The 22,079-nt window shown below is 36.7% G+C and overlaps 1 protein-coding gene across 11 annotated transcripts in view; it reads right to left on the reverse strand.

Moving 5' to 3' along the window:
* Positions 1-22,079, reverse strand: part of CDC42BPA (CDC42 binding protein kinase alpha) — a 324,813-nt gene that overhangs the window by 128,046 nt on the left and 174,688 nt on the right. For all 11 annotated transcript variants that reach the window (XM_082655136.1, XM_082655135.1, XM_082655134.1 and 8 more), the window contains exons 10-11: positions 19,595-19,761; positions 7,380-7,502 (exon numbers count right to left, since the gene is read on the reverse strand). In XM_082655136.1, the coding sequence (XP_082511262.1) occupies positions 7,380-7,502; positions 19,595-19,761 (290 nt within the window). The remainder of the gene's footprint in view (positions 1-7,379; positions 7,503-19,594; positions 19,762-22,079) is intronic.

Below are 22,079 nucleotides of genomic sequence, written 5' to 3' on the forward strand. Positions count from 1 at the left end.
AGAGAAGTAGAAATTTACTAGGTGAAGAGTGTTTCCAGCAAACAAACAAGCAAAAGGAAAGAAAGAAAGAAATAGATGTTTAGACGGATGGATGGATGGATAGATGGATGGATGGGCAGATGGATGGATGAAAAAAATGAATGAAATGGGGGTGAAAAAAAAGAAGACTACATAAAAACACAACAACCAAATGTGTGTAAAACCTGGAGGTGATTAGGTGAAACTAAAAGTAGTTCACCATGGCTGGGATCAGTGGGTGAGGGAGTAGTAACAAAAGACAAACCTAGAGAGCAAAATACATGCAAGATAATGAAGGACCCTGTAATTAGAATTGAGAAATTTTACTTTTATCCCAGAGGCAACGGGGATCCTCTGAAAACATTTACGTATGTATGTTGAAGCTGTGATGGGATCAGATTTATATTTTAAAAGCTGGACATTATACGTAAAATAAACTAAGAAGTCTGAAATTGGAGAGAAAAAGGATGACTGGCCAGGGACAATGGAATCTGACACAGTGTGTCGGGAACACTGAAACTACTGTAAGTTCCCTGGGTTTTCTTTTTGGTTCTTATTTCACAGACTTAGAGCTGAAGAAGCCAGCAACGCAGAAATGCCAACAGAAGCAGAGAACAAAAGCTTGAACAAGGCTACTCTTTCTAGCCAAAGAACCAAGAAGAGGGTAAACTAGCAAGACAGAAAAGTTTTAGAAAATAACCACTCTGCTCAAGTTAAACACCACAGAAAACACTGTGGCCTGATGACCACCTGTGTCAGCGAAAGACAAGTGAAGAACTAGATTTCCAATCACATGAGGTTTTAATGAAGTGCCCAAACATACCACAAGGGTAATTAGAGAAGGGGGGCCAGGATTTTCAACCCCCTTGGCTGGTAACAAGCCCCTTCCCACACACAGTGTCAGTGGAGACCACATGGGGAACCGGGACTTCCATCTCCACCCAGCATTAATGAGGATCTCCCCCTTCTCCCCATTGGGGTGGTATCAGAAAACAGTAAGAACTTTCACCATTGCCCAGCAGTAATAAGGCCACCCCTGTCACAGTGTCAGTGGAAACCAGTCACGGGGCTGGAACTCCCATTCCCTTCCAAGAATAACAAGGAGCCCTTCCTTGGGTGTCAAGGGAGGTCAAGTGGGGAAACTGGATTTCTACCTCAACCTGGCAGTAAGGAGATGGCAATCCCCTTCCCACTGCTGGAATGGTGTCAGGAAAAACCAGCTAAAATGGAAGGTTTAAATAAGATCGAGAGTCATTCATCAAAAATCACTCATCCTACCAAGAACTAGAAAAATCTCAACTTGAATGAGAAAAGAAAATCAATAGATGCTGACACCAAAATAACAGAGATGTCAGAATAATCTGACAAGATATTAACACAGCTATAATAAAAATGCTTCAATGAGCAATTATAAACATATTTGAAACAAATGAATAAGTAGAAGACCTGAGCAAAGATACAGAAAGTCTCAGCAAAGAAATGGAAGATTAACAAAGAACAAAATGGGAATTTTATAAATTAATAAAATAAAAATATTGGTAGATAGATTCAGCAGCACAAAGGAGGGATCAAAGGGATCAGTGAACTGGAAGGTATAACAATAGAAATTAACCAATCTGAATAACAGGAAAGAAAAAACAGAATGGAAACAAAAATGAACAGAGCCTCAGGGACTTGTGTGATGATTTACAAAAGATCTTACACTCGCATCATCAGAGTCCCAGAAGAAGAGAAAGTAGGCAGGTCTGTAAAAGTACTTAGAAAAATAGGGTCTAAAAGAATTCCAAAATATGGCCAAGACACATAGACCTACAGATTCAAGAAGATGAACAAACACCAAACAGAATAAACCCAAAGAAATCCATGCCAAAACACACCATCAAACATCAGAATACTACAGAAAAAACTTGCAAGCAGCCAGAGAAAACTTCTTGCACAAGGGGAAAAAATACTCAGAATGGCAGTGAATTTCACCTCAGAAAACATGAAACTTAAAGGAAGCAGCACAGTATTTTTCAGATGCTAAAACAAAAGAACTTATCAATCCAGGCTCCTATGTCCAGCAAAATATTCTTGAGGAATAAAGGGAAAATCAGGACATTCTCAGATGAAGAAAAATGAAGAGAATTTGTTGGTAGCAGACCTACCTTTTAAAAATGGCTAAAGTAAGTTTTATAAACACAAAGCAAACAACAAAACAAGGAACGCAGTAATATCAGGAAGGAAGGAAGAGCATCACGTAAAAATACGGGTAAATAGAATAGAATTTTTTTCCCGCCTTAAGCTTTCTAAATTATCCTTCATGGTTTAAGGAAACATTATAACCTTGTCCGATGTGCTTCTAAAACATCTGAAGAGGAAATAATTGAAACAATTATATAATAAACAGGAAGAATAAACAGTTGTCATCAACATAAAATAGACTGTTATATTTTATGTATGCCTCACAGTAACCACAAAGCAAAAACCTTCAGTAGATACACGAAAGAGAAGGAAATAAAAGCACCACTATGGAAAATCATCAATTCACAAATGAAGTCAGTAAGAGAGGAAGAAAGGAACAAAGGAACTGTAAAACAGGCAGAAAACAATAAGATGACATTAGTAAATCCGTACCTACGCAATAATTATTTTAAATATAAATGGATTAAATTTTCCAATAAAGACCTCAGGTGGCTGAATGGATTAAAAAAACAATACCCAATTACATGCTGCCTATAAGACTCACTTCAGCTTTAAGGACACACATAGGCTCAAAATCAAGGGATGGAAAAAGATATTCCATACAAATGGAAACCAAAAGAGAATAAGGGTAGCTACACTTTTATCAGACAAAAGAGAGGTTAAGTCAAAAATAATAACAAGAGACAAAAAAAAGTTTATTATATAATAATAAAGGGGTCAATTCATCAAGAGGATATAACTATTAAAAATTTTTATGACCCCAACATTGTAGTGCCTAAATATATTAAGTAAATACAACATATCTGAAGAGAGAAATAGACAACAACACAATAATAGTAAGGGACTTCAATATTATACCTTCAACAATGGATACATTATCTAGACAGAAAATTGATAAGGAAAGATTGGACATAACCTATACTTCAGAGCAGATGGATCTAACAGATATATACAAAACATTCCATCCAACAGCAGCACAATATACATTCTTCTCAAACACACATGGAACATTCTTCAGGATACATCAAGTTAGGTTACAAAACAAGTCTTAACAAATTTAGAAAGAATGAAATCATACCAAGGATCTTTTCCAACCACAAAGGTATAACACTAGAAACCAATAACGGGAAAGACTGGAAAAATTCACAGAAATGTGGAAATTAACACATTAGTAACCAGCGGGTCAAAAAGAAATTAAAAGGGAAATTTCAAAAAATCTTGAAACAAACAAAAATGGAAAAAATATACCAAAACGTTTGGAATGCAGCAAAAGCAGTTCTAAGAAGGAAGTTCATGGCAATAAACACCTACAGTAAAAAAAAAAAAAAAAAACAAAGAAAGAAAAACAACCCTCAGACACCTAACTTTACACATCAAGCAACTAAAAAAAATAATAAGGATATTTATATCAATCCTTCTCAAACTTTTTCAAAAAATAAAAGAGGGAATACTCTCAAACTCATTTTATGAGCCCAGCATTACACTGATACCACAGCCAAAAGCAAAAATCAACAAATGGGACTACATCAAATTAAAAAGCTTCTGCACAGCAGAGGAAACCATAGACAAAATTAAAAAGCAACATATGGAAAGGGAGAAAATGTTTGCAAATCAACAAATATTTGACAAGGTGTTTGTGAAAGTTAATAAAGGGAAGTCTCACTAAAATGGAGTTGGGGGGCCAGAAGGGGGAACTCTCACACAGTAACTCTCTTCATCAATTACAGGAAGAACTGTCAATTACAGTTCCAAGAATGGAATCATCAATTACAGGCCCCAACAGGAAAGACAGTACATCACATCTCCTATAAGAAATCAACTACCCCAGGAACTAAGCCAATGAGAAACCATCTTCACCCTGAACTCTCACTATTCTCCAAAGGACTTTCATTCAAAACAACCTTTACCGACTTCCTCATTTTTCTCTATAAAATGTTCCTCACTTTGTTTGTTAAACTTGCCTATGATTTTTGCCATGGCTTGCTTGTCCCAAACTGCAATTCTCTGCTATTCCCAAATAAACCCATTTTTTCTGGTAAAATAATTGACTTTTACTTTTAAGATCAACAAGTTGATACAGAAAATGTACAAAGAACTCATAAACTCAATGGCAAAGAAACAAACAATCCTATCAAAAAATGGGCAGAGGAGCTGAATAGACATTTTCTAAAGAAGACATATAAATGGCCAACATGAAAAGGTGCTCAACATCACTTATTATCAAGGAAATGTAGATCAAAACCAAAATGAAACATTATCTCACACCTGTTAAAATGGTTTTCATCCAAAAGATAAGAAATAAAAAGTGTTGGCAAAGATGTGGTAAAAAGGGAACCCATGTGTACTATTAGTGAGAATGTAAATTGGTGCAGCTACTATGGAAAACAGTATGGAGAGTCCTCAAAAAATTAAAAATAGAACTACCATATGATCCAGAAATTCCACTTCTGGAATTGTATATATACCATAGAATACTTTTCAGCCACAAAAATAAATCTTGCAATATGTGACAATATGGATTGGATCTTGAGGGCACTGTGCTAAGTGAAATAAATCAGACAGAGAAAGACAAATACAGTAAGATCTCACTTACATGTGGAATCTAAAACAAAAACAACAATAACAACAAACTGAACTCACAGATATAGAGAAGACTGGTGGTTGCAAGAGACGGGGGTGCAGGGTGGGTTAAAGAAGGAAAGATGGTCAAAAGGTACAAACTTCCAGTTATATAATAAATAAATACTGGGGATGTAATGTACAACGTGGTGCTATTATTACAGTTAATAATACTGTATTGTATATCTGAAAGTTGCTAAGAGAATAGATCTTACAAGTCCTCATCACGAGAAAAAAGAATTTATGACTATATGCGGTGATGGAAGTTAACTAATCTTACTAAGGTGACTATTTCACAATATATACAAATATTGAATCATTATGTTGTACACCTGAAACTAAGATAATGTTACGTGTCAATCATATCTCATTAAAAAGCCAAAAAACAAAAGAAGAAAACAAACTAAAAACCCAGGCAAAGGCAGTACAAAAAAAAAGAAAAATACAACAAAGATGAGTATCTCTCATGTATACAGATTAAAAATTCCTGAACAAAACAGTGGAAATAGAATTAATATATAAAAATAATTATACACCATGACCAGGCATGTGCATATTCCAATGATTCAATATTTCAAAATCAACCAATTTAATCCACCATATTAACAGGTTAACTAAAGAAAAAAAACACACATGTTCATATCAATCAGTGCAGAAAAAATATTTGATAAAATTCAAACCCATTCATGATAAAACCCTTAGAAACACAGAAATAGAGGAGAGCTTCTAAATTGATGAGAGTATCTATAAAAGTCCTACAGCTAATATTACAATTAAAGGTGAAAGACTTAATACTTTCCCTCTAAGATAGGAAAGAAAACCAGGATGTCTGTTCTCAACACTCTTCTTCAACGAAGTACCGCAAGTTCTAGCCAGTGAAATAAGGGGGAAAAAAACCCCAAAACATCCAGATCAGAAAGGGCAAAAGAAAATTGTTCCTATTTGCAGATGCATGATGGTCAGCACAGAAAATCCCAAGGAATCTTAAAAACAAACAAACAAACAAAACAAAAAACCAAAAATCCCTCCTAGAACATGTAAGTGAGATAGACTTATGTAAATAGGTTTTTCCGAATCCATATCACTTCTTTGAAGTGATATGGATCACTAAACATCCTAGTTGTGTCTTGTGTCTCACTGCTTTTTTAGTGCCAAAAAACTCAAATACATTCAGTGCCACTGATAATGTTTTAGTGTTGATATCAAAGCAAAGTAAATGATTCTACTTATCATATTCCTAATCTAACTTAGTTTTAAAAAGATAAAGCTACAGAAATTTGATAAAGAGATGTTTATTAGGAGGACAGCCACTTAAAAAAATAGAACAGCATAAATTATGCTCAAATTTAAAATCTCCATGTGCCTTAATATTGCATTTTAAATAATCCTTTTTGTAAAAGACACTGGGTCAGATCCTTATTTTCTTCACTTATTTTGGCCTAAAACTACTTTTCTAGAGAGGTCTGACTGTTCTAGCTAAAATAGTACCTTCTCTCTCTCTCTCCCCTTACTCTTACTGAGATCATGTGATGCCTCTAAACCCTGCAGAAGGCTCCCATTTCACCCACAGAACAAACCAAAGACCTAACAGTCAGTAAGACTCCACTGATCAGGCAATGAGCCCTCTCCACTTGTTTAATTTCTCTACCCTCATGTCCATCCATTCCACCTGCTTGCTCATTCTGCTCTAGCCTTGCTGTCCTTTTATGTTTTATTTGAACTCACGAGGCACAATTTGACAGTAGGGCCTTTGCACTGGCTGATCCGTCTGCATGTAACGTGTTTCCCATTTAACTGCATGGCTAGGCCCCTTAACTCCTTCAATATTTTTCTCACATGGATCACACTATTTAAAATTATAAAACACCTCATCTTACACTTTTGACCCATTCTCCTTAATCTTTTCTATTTTTAAGCACTTATCACCTTCTAACATACTGTATCATTTACAAAGTTACATAGTTATTGTTTAATGTCTGTTGTTTGCCCTCCACCCCAGCAAGGACAAAGATTTTTATCATTTTGTTTAGTACTGCATCCCAAGATCATAAAACAACACCTAGTACATAGTAGCTACTCAATAAATATTTGTTGAATGAATGGAATAAATGAATAAATGGATATAACATTTATCAGCATATCAGCATATCAACAGCATATCAACAATTCAAAATTAATTTTAATTAACCTACACTGAAAAATGAACTACTCATATAAATGCTTTGCCAGACAAATATCCCAAATGAATAGGTCCTCCAAAAAGTCATCTTTTTTCATGTAATTCTGGGTAAGGTGCTCCTCCTGTGTACTCTCTATGTACCTATGTTTATTTTTCTTCTGGCCTTTTAACACGTACTGCAAAAAACTATTTGTTTATCTTTTTCCAAGACCAGAACATGAGCTCCTTGAGAGCAGAACCATTTTATTTGCTTTTCCCTCACTGGCACATAGCTCACATCATGTAACACATAACAGGTACTCAATAAATGTTTTGTGCATGAATAAAACATTTAAAAATATCTACTAAACAGAATTAATAATGAATCACAGAAATTTACCTCTTAGTTGTTTCCTTAGTTTTTCTATTTCTTCTTTTAAGTTTTTGATTTCTAAATCTTTACTTGCTGTTAGGGGACCATCAGCAGTTGAATACTGCAGAGCCTGGACAGTCTGTGTTGACTCTTTAAAAAAAAAAAGAAAGGATGAAAAATATGCTCATACTCTAAATTTTAAAAACTAAGAGCAATATATTTCTTTCTAGAGAAATCCTTATTTAATTGTACTAATCGAAGTATATACCTACTGACAAAAGCATGTAAACACATTAAAATTAAACCACAAAACTCCATTGCATGTTGTTAAAATTATATGTAGGAAACAGTCTACCTTCTAATATGTGAGGTTTTCAGTTTTAAATACTGTTGGTACATTCTGCCAGTGAGTCAACTATTCAGCCCCCCTTCATCCTAGCACAAAATGTCATCATGTGATAACCCAACAACATATGTCAGATGATGTATGAAAAACTGAGCCTGGTGTATGAAGAGAGGTTTAGAGATGTTAATATAGAATATGTATAAGTGCTGGCCTTCCAAATTTTATATATGAACACTGAGGTCCACCTATTGACGACCTGGCTCATCAACTTAGTTAAAATAGGGATTATTCATTTAACTTGTGGTTCTAATGAGAAGATGCAAGGTACTAAAGAAACATTAAATCTAGTGAAGCTCATTCCCAGATATCATTAAAAGATGTGGGAAAAAAAGAAATGGTCCTAAAACAGTTACTCTGCTAGCTTATAGAGGGACCCCAAATAGTAAATCTCTACCTCACCATAATTTTTTGTTAGTACAAATCATTTACTGACTGCTTTAGATTACTAATATTATTTATATATTGTTTTACATAACTTATATTACTTATATATTTATATTATTTATATATATATTTAAAACTCCAAGGGACTGTGACCTTCAGAGGATGGAGATTTTCTAATTTATCTTCATCATCTGTACAGAGAACAGTATCATGATATTCATATGCATGGTGGTCAGCAAGTATTTGTTAATTTGAATTAAAGATATAAGATATACCATATTGTGCATTCAATCATGATCTTCTACATCCAATAAGTATTTCTTACACATTTTCTTTTTCTTTCGATTCAAGACATGTTGAAAACTGGTACTTTCTGTATTGATTATTTTTAAAAGAATATCCTTTTTTTTAAGGACATCTAAGTTGGGAGCAGAAAATGGGGAGAATAAAAACACCCACTGGACATTAGTAGTTTTTTTCCTTCTACACCCCACACACTGCAGGGTATGGAGGTGGGATAGGTATCCTTCCTCCTCTTTGTCACCTCTGTCCTCCCTATAAATCTCAGGTCTGCTAAAATGCCCATTACTTGGGTTTTTTTTTTAACTTTTTATTTTATATTGGAGTATAGTTCATTAACAACATTGTGTTAGTTTCAGGTATACAACAAAGTGATTCAGTTATACATATACATGTATCTATTCTTTTTCAAATTCTTTTCCCACTTAGATTTCTACAGAATATGAGGCAGAGCTCCCCGTGTAATACAGTTTGGGACCGATATGTACCCACTGCTATATTTAAAATGGATAACCAACAAGGACCTACCGTATGACCCATGACCTGTTTATTACAGTTATCCACTGCCCTTCCTTCCATTACAACTCTTTTTATTATTATTCTTAGTGACTTTAACAATAAAAGAGACGATCTATCCAACTGGCTTCACAGGCACACAAACCCCTCATGCAGACACTGTTGAGGCTGTTTACCCAGCAGCTACCCCTCTCTTCCTGCTTGTGCACCAAATTCAGGTATCAGGCTACAGTGCGCTTAGGCAAGGTAGGCTCAGCCGAAAGGAAGAAGGCTGCCATCAGTCATGCCAATCTCATTCTACATTGCCAGGACTGGTTAAGAATTAGGCACGTGAACTCGTTAGAATGAATGGTACCTTGAGAGGTCCCGTTAAGTGAGACATGTATGAAAGGAAATGAACCTTCCTTTTTTTTTCTTTTTTTGGTCTTTGGATGTGTGAAGTCATGAAGTCTGGAACTTTGACAGTAATGTGGAATCATGAGGGAAAAACCAAGAAAATCACAGAGAAGCTAATCCTGATAAGAGCACAGAAACTGTGTACTTCTGATTCCTTAAGTGAGATAAGAAATCTGTATTATTTAAGAATTCTATTACTTGCTGCCTAAAACAACCTAGCTGGTAGACGTCTCTCCAGCACAACCACCAAATCTATTGGTCATGCCCTAGACCTGTGGCTCTGACCTTACTTAGAAATGTGCATGTGTGCGGGGGTGGGGAGGTGGGGAATGGAGGTTGGGGTGGGCTCCTAGGAGACTGCTACAGACTTTTACTGTCTGGGGACCAATGTGAAACAGTCTCTCACATCAAAGAATTACCCTGCCCCAAATGCTTGTAGTTCACCTACTGAGAAATGCTGCTGTCATTATTAATAACTATATAGCCTCCAACATCCTGATTTCAAGTAAATACTCTCTATCTCTTATATTTACAGTTTAACTTACTCTAGGGACCCCTTCAGTAATTTTTCATTCCCACCAAGAGTGCCAATCCACTGTTCCTAACACTATTTCCTTTTCTCTTTTCCTTACTTATCCAGGTTAGATTCCTTGGTCCATCACTACTACTGCTTTGCATACACACCTTGGATTCCTTTGCTCTTCTCTCCTCCACTGTACTTAGCCTAGAATGCCCCAGTCTTCCCTAAATCCTACTCTCCTTCTACTCCGTGTTTTCACCTTAATAGCTGAAAGTGATGGAAGAAAGCCCAACCATTCAAAATTCATGTCTAAATAGTTTGGCGATGCCTGATGCCAACTAAAAACTGGCACTTGCCATCTGCCTCTAGCAGCCGCTGACCTTCAACACCCCCTGAAAGGAGATCAGTGTGGAGATCAAGAATGAGGCACTCTGTGCTCTGGGAAACACTGGCAGAGCAGGTCTTCAGATAATTTTCAGGACAGATATTTTCAGGACAAAATTTTACGAGCCCAATTCTTGCATCTTCTCACATCTAGAAAAGCACTAAAATCATTAACCATGACATCTGCTCCTTGTGACTAGCAGCAACCTTCTGCCAAAATGTGTGCTTCACTGCATGTACCCCTCTTCACTAAAATCATATATAATACCTTCCCCCTTACCTCTTCGGAGCAGTTTCTCAGAGCTACCTGAAATGCTGTCTCCCAAGCTATAGTCCTCATTTTACCCCAAATAAAACTTGACTCACAATTCACACATTGTGCATTTTTTTCAATCAACACTGGCAATCCTAAAATATTTCCCTAGTCCATTCACTCCTCTCTCTTCTCTAAACTTACCATTTCACATCTTCTCTTTTTCTTGTCAAAAATCTAATAGGAAAAAAACCCCAAAAATCCCAAAAAACTAACACATTCTCTACCTTCCTTATTCTCAGCTGATGACCCTGCTTTGTATTTGATTTATCGTCTGTTTCCTCAAAGTGGAGTGTGAGCATTGAGAGGGCAGGTATTTTTTTCTTTTTCTGTTCATTATTATATCCCCAGTCATGTGCAGAACAATTCCTGCCTAACTGGTGCTCAACAAGTAGCGAACAAATAGATGAATCAGCTTAAATGTTAACCTATGCCATTGTATGAAATGAAACAGGTGTTAGTACCAAAAGGCAACGATCTAATATTTTCTGGGTTTGTTTTGGGCAAATGACACCAACTGTATGTAATGACACTCTCTAAGAACAGATTAAAGAATTTAAAACATCAAAAAAACCTGGGACATAGGAACTTCTCATTCAGAATAGGATGGAGTAGGAAGTAACAGGTCATTTCTCTATCACTCCTGTTGCAAAAGGTAAAAATACACTATATAATTTGAAAAAAACTTATTTTTACAAACATCATGTATCTGGGAAAGCAAAGAGAACTAAGTAAAATAAACCAGAGAGGGATGAGCCATTCTAAGGTGAAAAGGCCATGACAGCTGCCTCTTACCTCAGAATCTTATCCAATTCTGTGAGCACATGAATTGAGGGATAGGACGCTGGAAAATAAATGACAAATTCTGGAGAATGGGTGGGCTGGTGCAACAATTTGGAAACTTCAGGATCCCTATATATGCAGTGGTATTTTCCTCATGGTATATTTGCTGTATCTGGAGACGGTATGGGAAGTTAAGGAGCTTCTAAAAGTCAGACCAAAGTCTCCTACAGTATTGAAGTATTTCAGAGACAAAGTCTTGCTTGAGGAAAAGAGCCTATTTCAAACACATGGCCCATCTAGACATTTGCCAAATTTGAAAGTGGCATGGGGTAAGAGTCTGAAGGTCAGAATAAATCTCTCACAGTTGATAGAGCAAGTCTAAACCAGGTTCCAGCTAGTTTTCCTTCATGACATTTGAAACCAGAAGTAGGTTGAATCTAATTAAAACTGCAACCCAGCCTTGTCTTAGTTCAATTCCTGATTGGACCAAAAAAAAAGGGAAAACCCTCTCTGGAGTGAAAATAACATAATAACATCATTCTCTATGTTATTTTTATTCATGATATTTGTCATACAATAAAAATTGAGACATTTGGAAAAGCAGGAAGGTGTGATCATTAATCAGAAGAAAAAACAGAAAGAGAGACACACGCAGATGGTTCAGGTGTTAAAATTAGCCGACAAGACTTTAAAATAAATATTATCGATGTTAAAGAAAACATAGGGGAAAAAAGACAAAAGAGTGGGAAATTTCAATGCAGAACTGAAAACTATAAGAATGAATCAAATGATTATTCCTTAACTAAAAGAGACAATATTTGAAATTAAGACTCATTGAATGGGCTTAACATCAGAACAGATACAGCAGACGACAAGACAAATGAACCTGAAAGCAAGTGAATAGAGAATATCCAAATTAAGCACAAAAAAACCTAAGAATGGAAGAAACAGGACTGAACATAAAATGAATGTGGGACACAGTCTAAGATAAATGTAATTGGAGTCCCAGAAGAAGAAGAGATAGTGAATGGGGCAAAAGAAATATCTACAGAGATTATGCTTAGAACTTTCCAAAATTGATGAAAGATATCAATCAAGATTTCAGAAGCTCAGTGAATCCCCAACAGGATTTTCCATTAATACAAAGAAAACTACACCCAGGTAGATCATAGCCAAACTGTTTGAAAGTGAAGTTAAGCAGAAATACTTAAAAGCAACCAGAGGGGAGGAAGAAAAGATACATTCAAGAGACCAAGATTAATAGTTGGCTGGCTTCTCAAATATAATGGAAGTCAGTAAACAATGAAATAATATCTATAGAGCACTGAAAGAAAAAACTGCCAAGCTAGAATTCTAACCCAGCAAATATTCTTCAAAAATGAAGGCAAAATAAAGACATCTCAGGCAAACAAAAATGGAGAGATTTAGTTATAACACACACAATCATAAGAAACACTAAAGGAAGTTTTTCAGACTAAAGAAAAATGATTCTGGATGGATACATGGATCACTAGAAAGAAATGAGAACACAAAAAGGGTAAATTTGTGGGTAAAAAAAATATTTTAAAAATTAATGAGTAATAAATATTGAAAGCAAGAATAAAATAAATGTATTGAAACGTTTACAACACAGATAGAGGTAAACTATAAAACAACAACAACATAAAGGGCTGTTATAAGGGTCTTATATTGTTTGTGAAGTTGAAAAATAAAAATTATTTAAAAGACATGTAAAGACCTAATGGGAAAAAAGGGCAAGAACCTACACAAGACTGAATATCCAAATGAACAGTAAATATTACTTATTAGAGAAATATAAATTTAAAATCATAGCAAAACTCCACTATACAGATACCAGAATGGCTAAAATTTAAAAAGCTGACAATATCAAATTCTGATGGGAATATATAGCAAGTGAAACTCATATATTATTAGTGAAACTATTGATGCAATCACTTTTGAAAACTCTTTGGCAATATTTTCTAAAGCTGAAAATATGCTATCCTATGACCCATAAATCCTACTCCTAAGTAGATATCCAAGAGAAATAAGTACATATGACCATCAAGAGAAAGATATAACAATATTCACAGAAGCTATGTTTATAATAGTCTATATCTGGAAATAACTCAAATGTTCAACAACAACAGCTTAGATGATACGGTCTGAATACCTGTGGTCCCCCACCAAATTCATATGTTGAAATTCTAACCCCAAAGATGATGTTATTATGAGGTGGGGTCTTGGGAGGTGTTTAAGTTACAGTTATAAGGACGGAGCCCTCATGCATGGGATTAATGCCTTATAAAAGAGAACCCACAGGGATCCCTAGCCCTTTCCACCAGGTGAGGACACGGCAAGAAGGTGCTGGCTATGAATCCTCACTTGACCATGTTGGCACTTTGATCTTGGACTTCCAGCCTCCAGAACTGGGAGAAATAAATTCCTGTTGTTTATAAGCCACCCAATCTGTTGTATTTTTTAAAATAAAAGTCAGGGGCTTCCCTGGTGGCACAGTGGTTGAGAGTCCGCCTGCCGATGCAGGGGACACGGGTTCCTGTCCCGGTCCGGGAAGATCCCACATGCCGCAGAGCGGCTAGGCCTGTGAGCCCTGGCCGCTGAGCCTGCATGTCCGGAGCCTGTGCTCCACAACGGGAGAGGCCACAACAGTGAGAGGCCCGCGTACCGCAAAAAAAAAAAAAAAAAAAGTCAGAACTCAGACATTGGATAAATTTTTTTAGTATTTGTATACAATGTAACACTCAACAGCAGTTAAAAGAAAAGGAACTATTGATATTTACACATGGAAAACCATGTTATTAAAAAAAGAGATACAAATGAGAACATACTGTATGAAACCATTTATATGAAGTTCAAAGGTAAAATTAATTGATGCTGAAAAAATTTAGGATAGTGTTTACTTCAGGGTTGTAAGCTACAAACTGGGAAGGAGCATGATGGAACCTTATCCTATGCTAGAAGTGTTCTATATAGTGATTGGGGGGGCAAGTTACATAAAAGTACACTAATATAAACATTTACGGGGCTTACAATTTGAAGTGAGTACTTGCACACTTTACTGTATGCATATCACCATTTAAAAATCAAAACTGAGTGACATCAGTATCATGCCCCTATGGGTCATTCCTTTTTCCTCTCCCTTCGATTTACAACTAATTGGACATCCATAACTGAACAAAATTGCTTCTGCACAGCACACCAGGACACCAGAGATACATCCATATGTGTATCCAAAAGTGGGTAGACTGGACCTCAGAGGAGGCTGCAGATCCAAGGTACCGGCAACAGTGACCTCTCTAGCAGAGGAGGTAGAAAGTGAAAGTGATGAGTGAAAGTGCTGGGCTGTGAAGGCTGTGAGGGCTGCAGCTGGAGGGACCCTGTTGCTTTTCAGCAATACCCGGATTTCTGAGGGGGGGGTGGGGGAAGGGTAGGAAGGAAAGAAGGCAGACAAAGAGAAATGAAGGAATGCATTTCCTGCTGTCTGTCCACTGATTTCTGGACTCCTCCACTAAAAAGCCCCAGGTACTAAGCATACACCTCCTACACTCTGCCAACAGCTTTTACCATGCACACACTCCAAACTTTAGTGGAGGGTCATCTCTGGTAAGAGAAAGCCAAATTTTGTGCTATAGCGCCACCTTCTGGAAAACAAAAGAAAGGCTTCTGATTGCCAAGCTGCTGAACTTAGAATCAAAGTAAAGCCTTACCTAAATAAGAAAGGTGTTTGCTACTTCAAATGTGATGGCAGAGGCACAGTTCATGAAACACTATGAAAAATCATGGTAACGCAGTATCCCAAAAAAATGACAATTCTCTAGGCAACCAACTCAAAGACACAGAATATTGCAATCTAACTGATAAAGAATTCAAAATAGTTGTTATGAAGAAATTCAACAAGCTACAAGAAAACTCAGAAAGGCAACTCAGTGAACTCAGGAATAAAATTAATGAACAGAAAGAGCACTTTACCAAAGAGATTGAAATTATAAAAAAAGAACAAAACAAAAATTCTGAAGCTGAAGAATTCAATAAGTGATATGAATACTGCATTAGAAAGCACTGGAAATAGAACAGATCAGATGGAAGAAAGAATAAGCCATATGGAGGAGAGGAATTTAGAAATGATTCAGGTGGAAGAGGAAAGAGAACTAAGTTTTTTTGTTTGTCTGTTTGTTTTTTGCGGTACGCGGGCCTCTCACTGTTGTGGCCTCTCCCGTTGCGGAGCACTGGCTCCGGACGCGCAGGCTCAGCGGCCATGGCTCATGGGCCTAGCCGCTCCGCAGCATGTGGGATCTTCCCGGACCGGGGCACGAACCCATGTCCCCTGCATCGGCAAGCAGACTCTCAACCACTGCGCCACCAGGGAAGCCCTCTGTTTTTTTTTTTTTTTTTAAGTGAAGAAACCCTACAAGAGCTATCAGACTCCATTTAAAAAGCCAAAATAAGAATAATGGGTATACCAGAAGAAGAGAGGGAGAAACGGGCAGAGAGTTTATTTAATGAAATAATACCTGAGAACTTCCCAAACCTGGGGAAAAAACCGGACATACAAATCTATGAAGCCAGTAGAACACCTTGCTATCTCAATGCAAAAAAAAGACCTTTTCCAGCACACATTATAATGAAACTGTCAAAAGTACAGCGGAAACTAACACAACATTGTAAAGCAACTATACTCCAATTAAAAAAAAAAGTCAATGCTAAAGAAAGAATTTTAAAGGCAACCAGGGAAAAAAAGAAAGTATCCTCCAAAGGAAGCTCCATTAGGCGATAAGCAGATTTCTCAGCAGAAACTCTATAGGCCAGGGGAGAGTGGAATAACATACTCAAAAGTATTGAAAGATAAAAGTTGTCAGCCAAGAATACTCTATCTGGCAAAGTTATTCTTCAGATATGAAGGAGAAATAAAGGCTTTCCACATAAATAAAAGCTGAGGGAGTTCACCACCACTAGACCTGTCTTACAAGAAATGCTGAAAGGAGCTCTTCAAGCTGAAACAAAAAGTTGAAAGTACACAAAACTCTGATTAAGGTGACAAATAGACAGTCAGAATTAGAAAATTGTAACTGTATTTTACAATAGTGTGTTAAACAATTATAGCATAAGTGTTAAAGAAAAAGAGCATTAAAAATTACTGTACTACAATTTGGTAGCAAATTCACAGCATAAAAAGTGATCATCTGTGACATCAAAAATCTAAAAGGAGATGTAAAAGGATGAAACCTTTACAGGTGAATGAAGATAAGTCGCTATAGGCAGAAAAAGGACTATTTTATCAATTAGATATTTTATGTAAACCTCATGGTAAAGACAAAGCAAAAATCTAAAAGAGAGACATGAGACGTAAAAAAGGGGACAGTGAGCAAATCACCATGGAAAATCATCAACTTACAAAGGCAGACAAAAAAAAGAAGGGGAAAAAAAAAAGAACCAATGGAGATACAAAATAACCAGAAGGCAAAAGACCAATGGCAATAGTAAGTCCTTACATACCAATAACCACCCTAAATGTAAAGGGATTGAATTCACCAATCAAAAGGCACAGAGTGGATGAAAAAAAAAATCAAGTTCCAACTATATGCTGCCTACAGGAGACTCATTTCAGCTCTAAAGACAAGTAAGCTCAAAGTGAAGGGATGGAAGATGATATTCCAAGCAGAAACCAAAACAAAGTGGGCGTGGCTATACTTATATCAGACAAAATACACTCAGGCCAAAGACAGTAACAAGAAACAAAGAAGGTCATTATATATAATGATAAAGGGGTCAATAAATCAAGAAGATATAACAATTGTTAATATATATGCTCCAAACACCTGAGCACAGAAATATATTAAGCAAATACTAACAAACCCTAAGAGAGAAATAGACAACAACAGAATAATAGTAGGGGACATCAATATGCCACTATCGCCAATGGATAAATTGTACAGCCAGAAAATCAATAAGGAAGCGTTGGAATTGAACCATCTTTAGAACAAACAGATTTAACAGACATATACAGAACATTCCTTCCAGCAGCAGCAGAATACACATTCTGCTCAAGTGCACACAGAACATTCCCCAGGATAGATCATATGACAGGACACAAAACGTATCTTTACAAACATAATATTGAAATCATACCAACTATCTTTTCTGGCCACAACTGTATGAAAGTAGAAATCAGTAAAGAGAGGAAAGTGAGAAGATCTACAAATATGTGGAAGCAAAATAACATGCTTCTGAACAACCAACGGGTGAAAGAAGAAATCAAAAGAGAAAAAATCTCAAATTAAAATGGAAATATGACATATCAAATTTGTGAGATGCAGCAAAAGCAGTTCTGAGAGGAAAGTTTACAGCAATAAATGCATATATTAAGAAATTAGAAATATCTCAAATAACCTAATCTTACACCTCAAGGAACTAAAAAAAGAACAAATTAAGCCCAAAGTTAGCAGAAGGAAGGAAATAACAAAGTTCAGGGCAGAAATGAATGCAATAGGACAAGAAAAACTACAGAAAGGATCAACAAAACTAAGCTGTTTTTTTAAAAAGACAAACAAAAGTGACAAAATATCTAGACTAAGAAACAAAGAGAGAAGACTCAAATAAATAAAATTAGAAATGAAAGGGGAGACATTACAAGTGATGCTGTAGAAATATAGATGCTCATAAAAGACTACTATGGACAAGTGTATGCCAAGACATTACATAACCTAGAAGAAACTAACACATTTCTAGAAACACAACCTATCAAGATTGAATCAGGAGGAATTAGAAAATCTGAACAGACCAATAATGAGTAAAGAGATTGAGTCAATAATCAGAAACCTCCCAACAAAGAAAATCCCAGGACCAGATGGCTTCACTGGTGAATTCTACCAAACATTTAAAGAATAATTAACACCAATCCTCCTCAAACTTTTCCAAAATACTGAGACCGGAACACTTCCAAACTCATTCTATGAGGCCACCATTACCTTGATACCAAAACCAGATAAGGAGACCACAAGAAAACTACAGTTGACCCTTGAACAACACGTTTTTGAACTGCACAGGTCCATTTATACACGAATTTTTTTCAGTAAATGTGTACTACAATACTACATGATCCCCAGTGGTTGAGTCTGCAGATGCAGAACCATGGTTTCAGAGGAATGACTGTAAAGTTATACGCAGATTTTTGACTGCATGGGGCTTGTGCCTCTAACCCCTGTGCTGTTCAAGGGTCAGCATTAACCAATATCCCTGATGAATACAGATGTAAAAATTTTCAGCAAAATATTAGCAAACCAAATTAAAGAACACACTGAAAGGATTATACGGGGCTTCCCTGGTGGCGCAGTGGTTAAGAATCCACCTGCCAATGCAGGGGACACGGGTTAGAGCCCTGGTCCAGGAAGATCTCACATGCCACGGAACAACTAAGCCTGTGCACCACAACTACTGAGCCTGTGCTCTAGAGCCCGCAAGCCACCACTACTGAGCCCACGTGCCACAGCTACTGAAGCCCACATGCCTAGAGCCCGTGCTCCGCAACAAGAGAAGCCACTGCAATGAGAAGTCCACACACCGCAACCAAGAGTAGCCCCTGCTTGCCGCAACTAGAGAAAGCCCGCGTGCAGCAACGAAGAACCAACGCAGCCAAATTAATTAATTTTTAAAAAGAGTTACAAGTTTCATGATTATAGATACATTCCTTCATTCACTAAAGGAATGCATACATTGTATGTAACGTATAAACATTATTGCAACCATTGTATATAAGTAAAATACATTGTATATAACATTTTTTGTAGAAAATAAAGCAGGAAAGTGGGAGGGGTGGGGGTGGTGGGACGAGGTAAGGCAGGGAAATCAGTTAGGAAGCTATTGCAATAATACAGATGAGAACGGAGAAAATATGGCAGGGCATCATATAAAGTGCAGTAGGATAAGAAGGGTTCCATTTTTCTTGGTAGTTCTATTTTCCTATCCCAGAGGTATTTATTCCCACACTTTTATATACATACATATATAGCTGTGGGAAACAAATGCTATTTTGCTGTTTACTGTTAATTATGTGAGTTTACGTAAATGGCATTATACTGTATTCTGTATAAATTTCTACAACTTGCTTTTATCCATTTAATAAAAAATTTCTTTTCAAGATAAAACAACCACTTATAATAAATAGCATCTACACTGTGAGTCCAATACAAAAAGGGAAAATGTCATCTTTAAAATGTATTTACCTTGAAGCTTTCTACTAAGTTCAAGTTTTTCCTGTTCAAGGCGTTTAATTCTTCTTTCATAAGCTTCGGTCGCTAAGTTGTTATCTAGAGTTCTCTGAACATTAACATCGAGATCCAGTGGAGCGGGACCAGCTGTAACTCTTAAACAGCTCCGATCAGACAGAACACTGAAAAAAAGGGGAAAAAACGTGGGTTTACACTGAAACAATAAGTTTGAAGAGAAAAAGATAACCTTTTGAAATTGTTCATTTAAAACATCATTTGAACATCTAGTTATAGCTAGCCATCTGGAGTGATTACAAAACATATTTTTTTGCAAAATCACCATAAACAATTCTCTAGAAGCATTTTTGAAAATGAAAACTTAAATAGCCCAAATTCTCTTGAATTTATTTTAATAATCACAAATTATAAGATGAAGTTTGCTGAAGGGTTATTGGTAGCTTAAAACAATGTGACCACCTAAGTGAGACAGTAGTCAAAAGCACCAACCATGGTCGTCTTTGGAATTCAAAAGTGAAATGCCTTCATAAGCTACAAGGATATACTGTTCAACACAAAGAATATAGCCAATATCTTATAATAACGATAAATGGAGTATAACCTTTAAAAATTGTGAAGCACTTTATTGTACATCTGTAACTTATATTGTACATAAACTGTATACGTCAATTAAAAAAACTTTTAAGTGAAATGCTTTCTTTAATTCCATACAATTTAATTAAAAACATTTGAAGTGCTGGACATTCAGCAGTGAGCAAAATGCACAACACTTGCCCATGGAGCAAGCTTTATATTCCAGTGGCAGAGACAAAAATAAACAAACAAGTAAAATATGCAATACATTAGACAGTGTTATATGCTAAGGAGAAAACATCAAGCAGGAAAGGGGGAAATGAAGTATTAAAGCAGAGTAAATAAAAAGTGTAGATAAAGTGGTCAGGAAAGCCATCACTCAGAAAGTAACTGAATAAGTCCAGAAGGAATAAGGGGACCTGCCAAGGAAACATGAGAGGAAAGAGCATTCCCGGCAGATGAAATAGAAGTACGAAAGCCCTATCAACTATACTTCAACAAAATAAATTTAAAAAACAAAGAAAAAAGAAGTGCAAAAGCCCCGAGACAGGAGTATGTCTGGCACGTTCACAGGCCAGAAAGGAGACCTGTGTGGCTGAGAAGTGAGCAAGGGGAAGAATAGTAGGAAATAGAATCAGAAAGATAAAGTGAGCCAGTCTTGTAGGGCCCTATAAGAACTTTAGAGTTAAGATATGAAGCCACTGGAGTTGGGGGCAGTGAGAACTGGTCCTGAACAGGGGAGTGACATACTCTTGACTTATCTTTTAGCAGGATCACTCAGATAGGTTCAGAGAAATATAAGAAATGAGGTTACAAACATCTGAAATAGGTGATTAAGAGAGATTTTACGTAGACGTGAGGAGAGAGGCCTCAGCTGAAAATACACATTTAGGAGTCATCAGCAAATAATACCAGAGCACCAGAGCATAAACAAAAAAGATCCAAAGATGAAGTGATAGGACACAGGGAGAGTAGGAGGAATGTGGAGAATGAGAAGGGGTGGCCAGAAAGGTAAGGAGAAACGAGGCAAGTGCTCTGGAAGCTAACAGGAGAGAGTGTTTTAATGGGAAGGAGCCGGGACAAATGAGATGAGACTAGGCAAATAAGTCAGACTAGGACTGAGAAATGATTGCTAAACTTAGCAACATGGAGGTCAGTGGTGACATGGATAAAAGCAGTTTGCATGAAGTGATGGGAGCATAAACCTGACTGGAGTGGTGCCAAGAAAGAAGAGTATGAGAAAAATGGACAAAGTACAGACAACAATTTGAAGTAACTCTCCTACAATTAAGAGCAGAAAAATGGTTGGTAGCAGGTAAAGAAAGTTAGATGAACAGTTTTTATATTTTGCTTTAAGATGGGAGAAAAAACTGCATGTTTGTGAGCTGATGGAAATGATCTGTTATGCAAATGACACAGAAAGCGAAAAATTTATGATGTAACAGCAATGCGCTAGAGTAAGTAAGAGAAGAAAGAAGGGATGCGGCTTAGCTAGGGAGATCACACCGTCATCCATAAAAAGAAGACTACATGGGTCCAGCGGTGTGAAGGTGGTAAATGTGGTGATGTGAACTCGGGGAGGTTGTCTGCTGATCGCTTCAACCTCTCTGTGAAAGAGGAAGCGAGATCATCAGGTGAGACTAAGTATGACAGGGGTTTTAGAGGAAAAGTATAAAGTATGAAATAGTTACCTAGGAGAGTGGAAGAGTGAATACACTAGGGTAACACAGTATATTTGCCAGGCAGCAATAAGTGGCACCTGAGGTTGGTAATCATGAACTTAAAGTGAGACCAGTAAGAATGGACAGATATTTTTCTCCAGACACTTTGAACTGCACAGGTATTGGCAGAAAACGGAACTGTAATAATGAATGTCAACTTAGCAAAACCAGTGTTACAGAATAACAGA

This window comes from Grampus griseus, assembly GCF_964374135.1.
Source record: "Grampus griseus genome assembly, chromosome: 1".
NCBI classification, from domain to species: domain Eukaryota; kingdom Metazoa; phylum Chordata; class Mammalia; order Artiodactyla; family Delphinidae; genus Grampus; species Grampus griseus.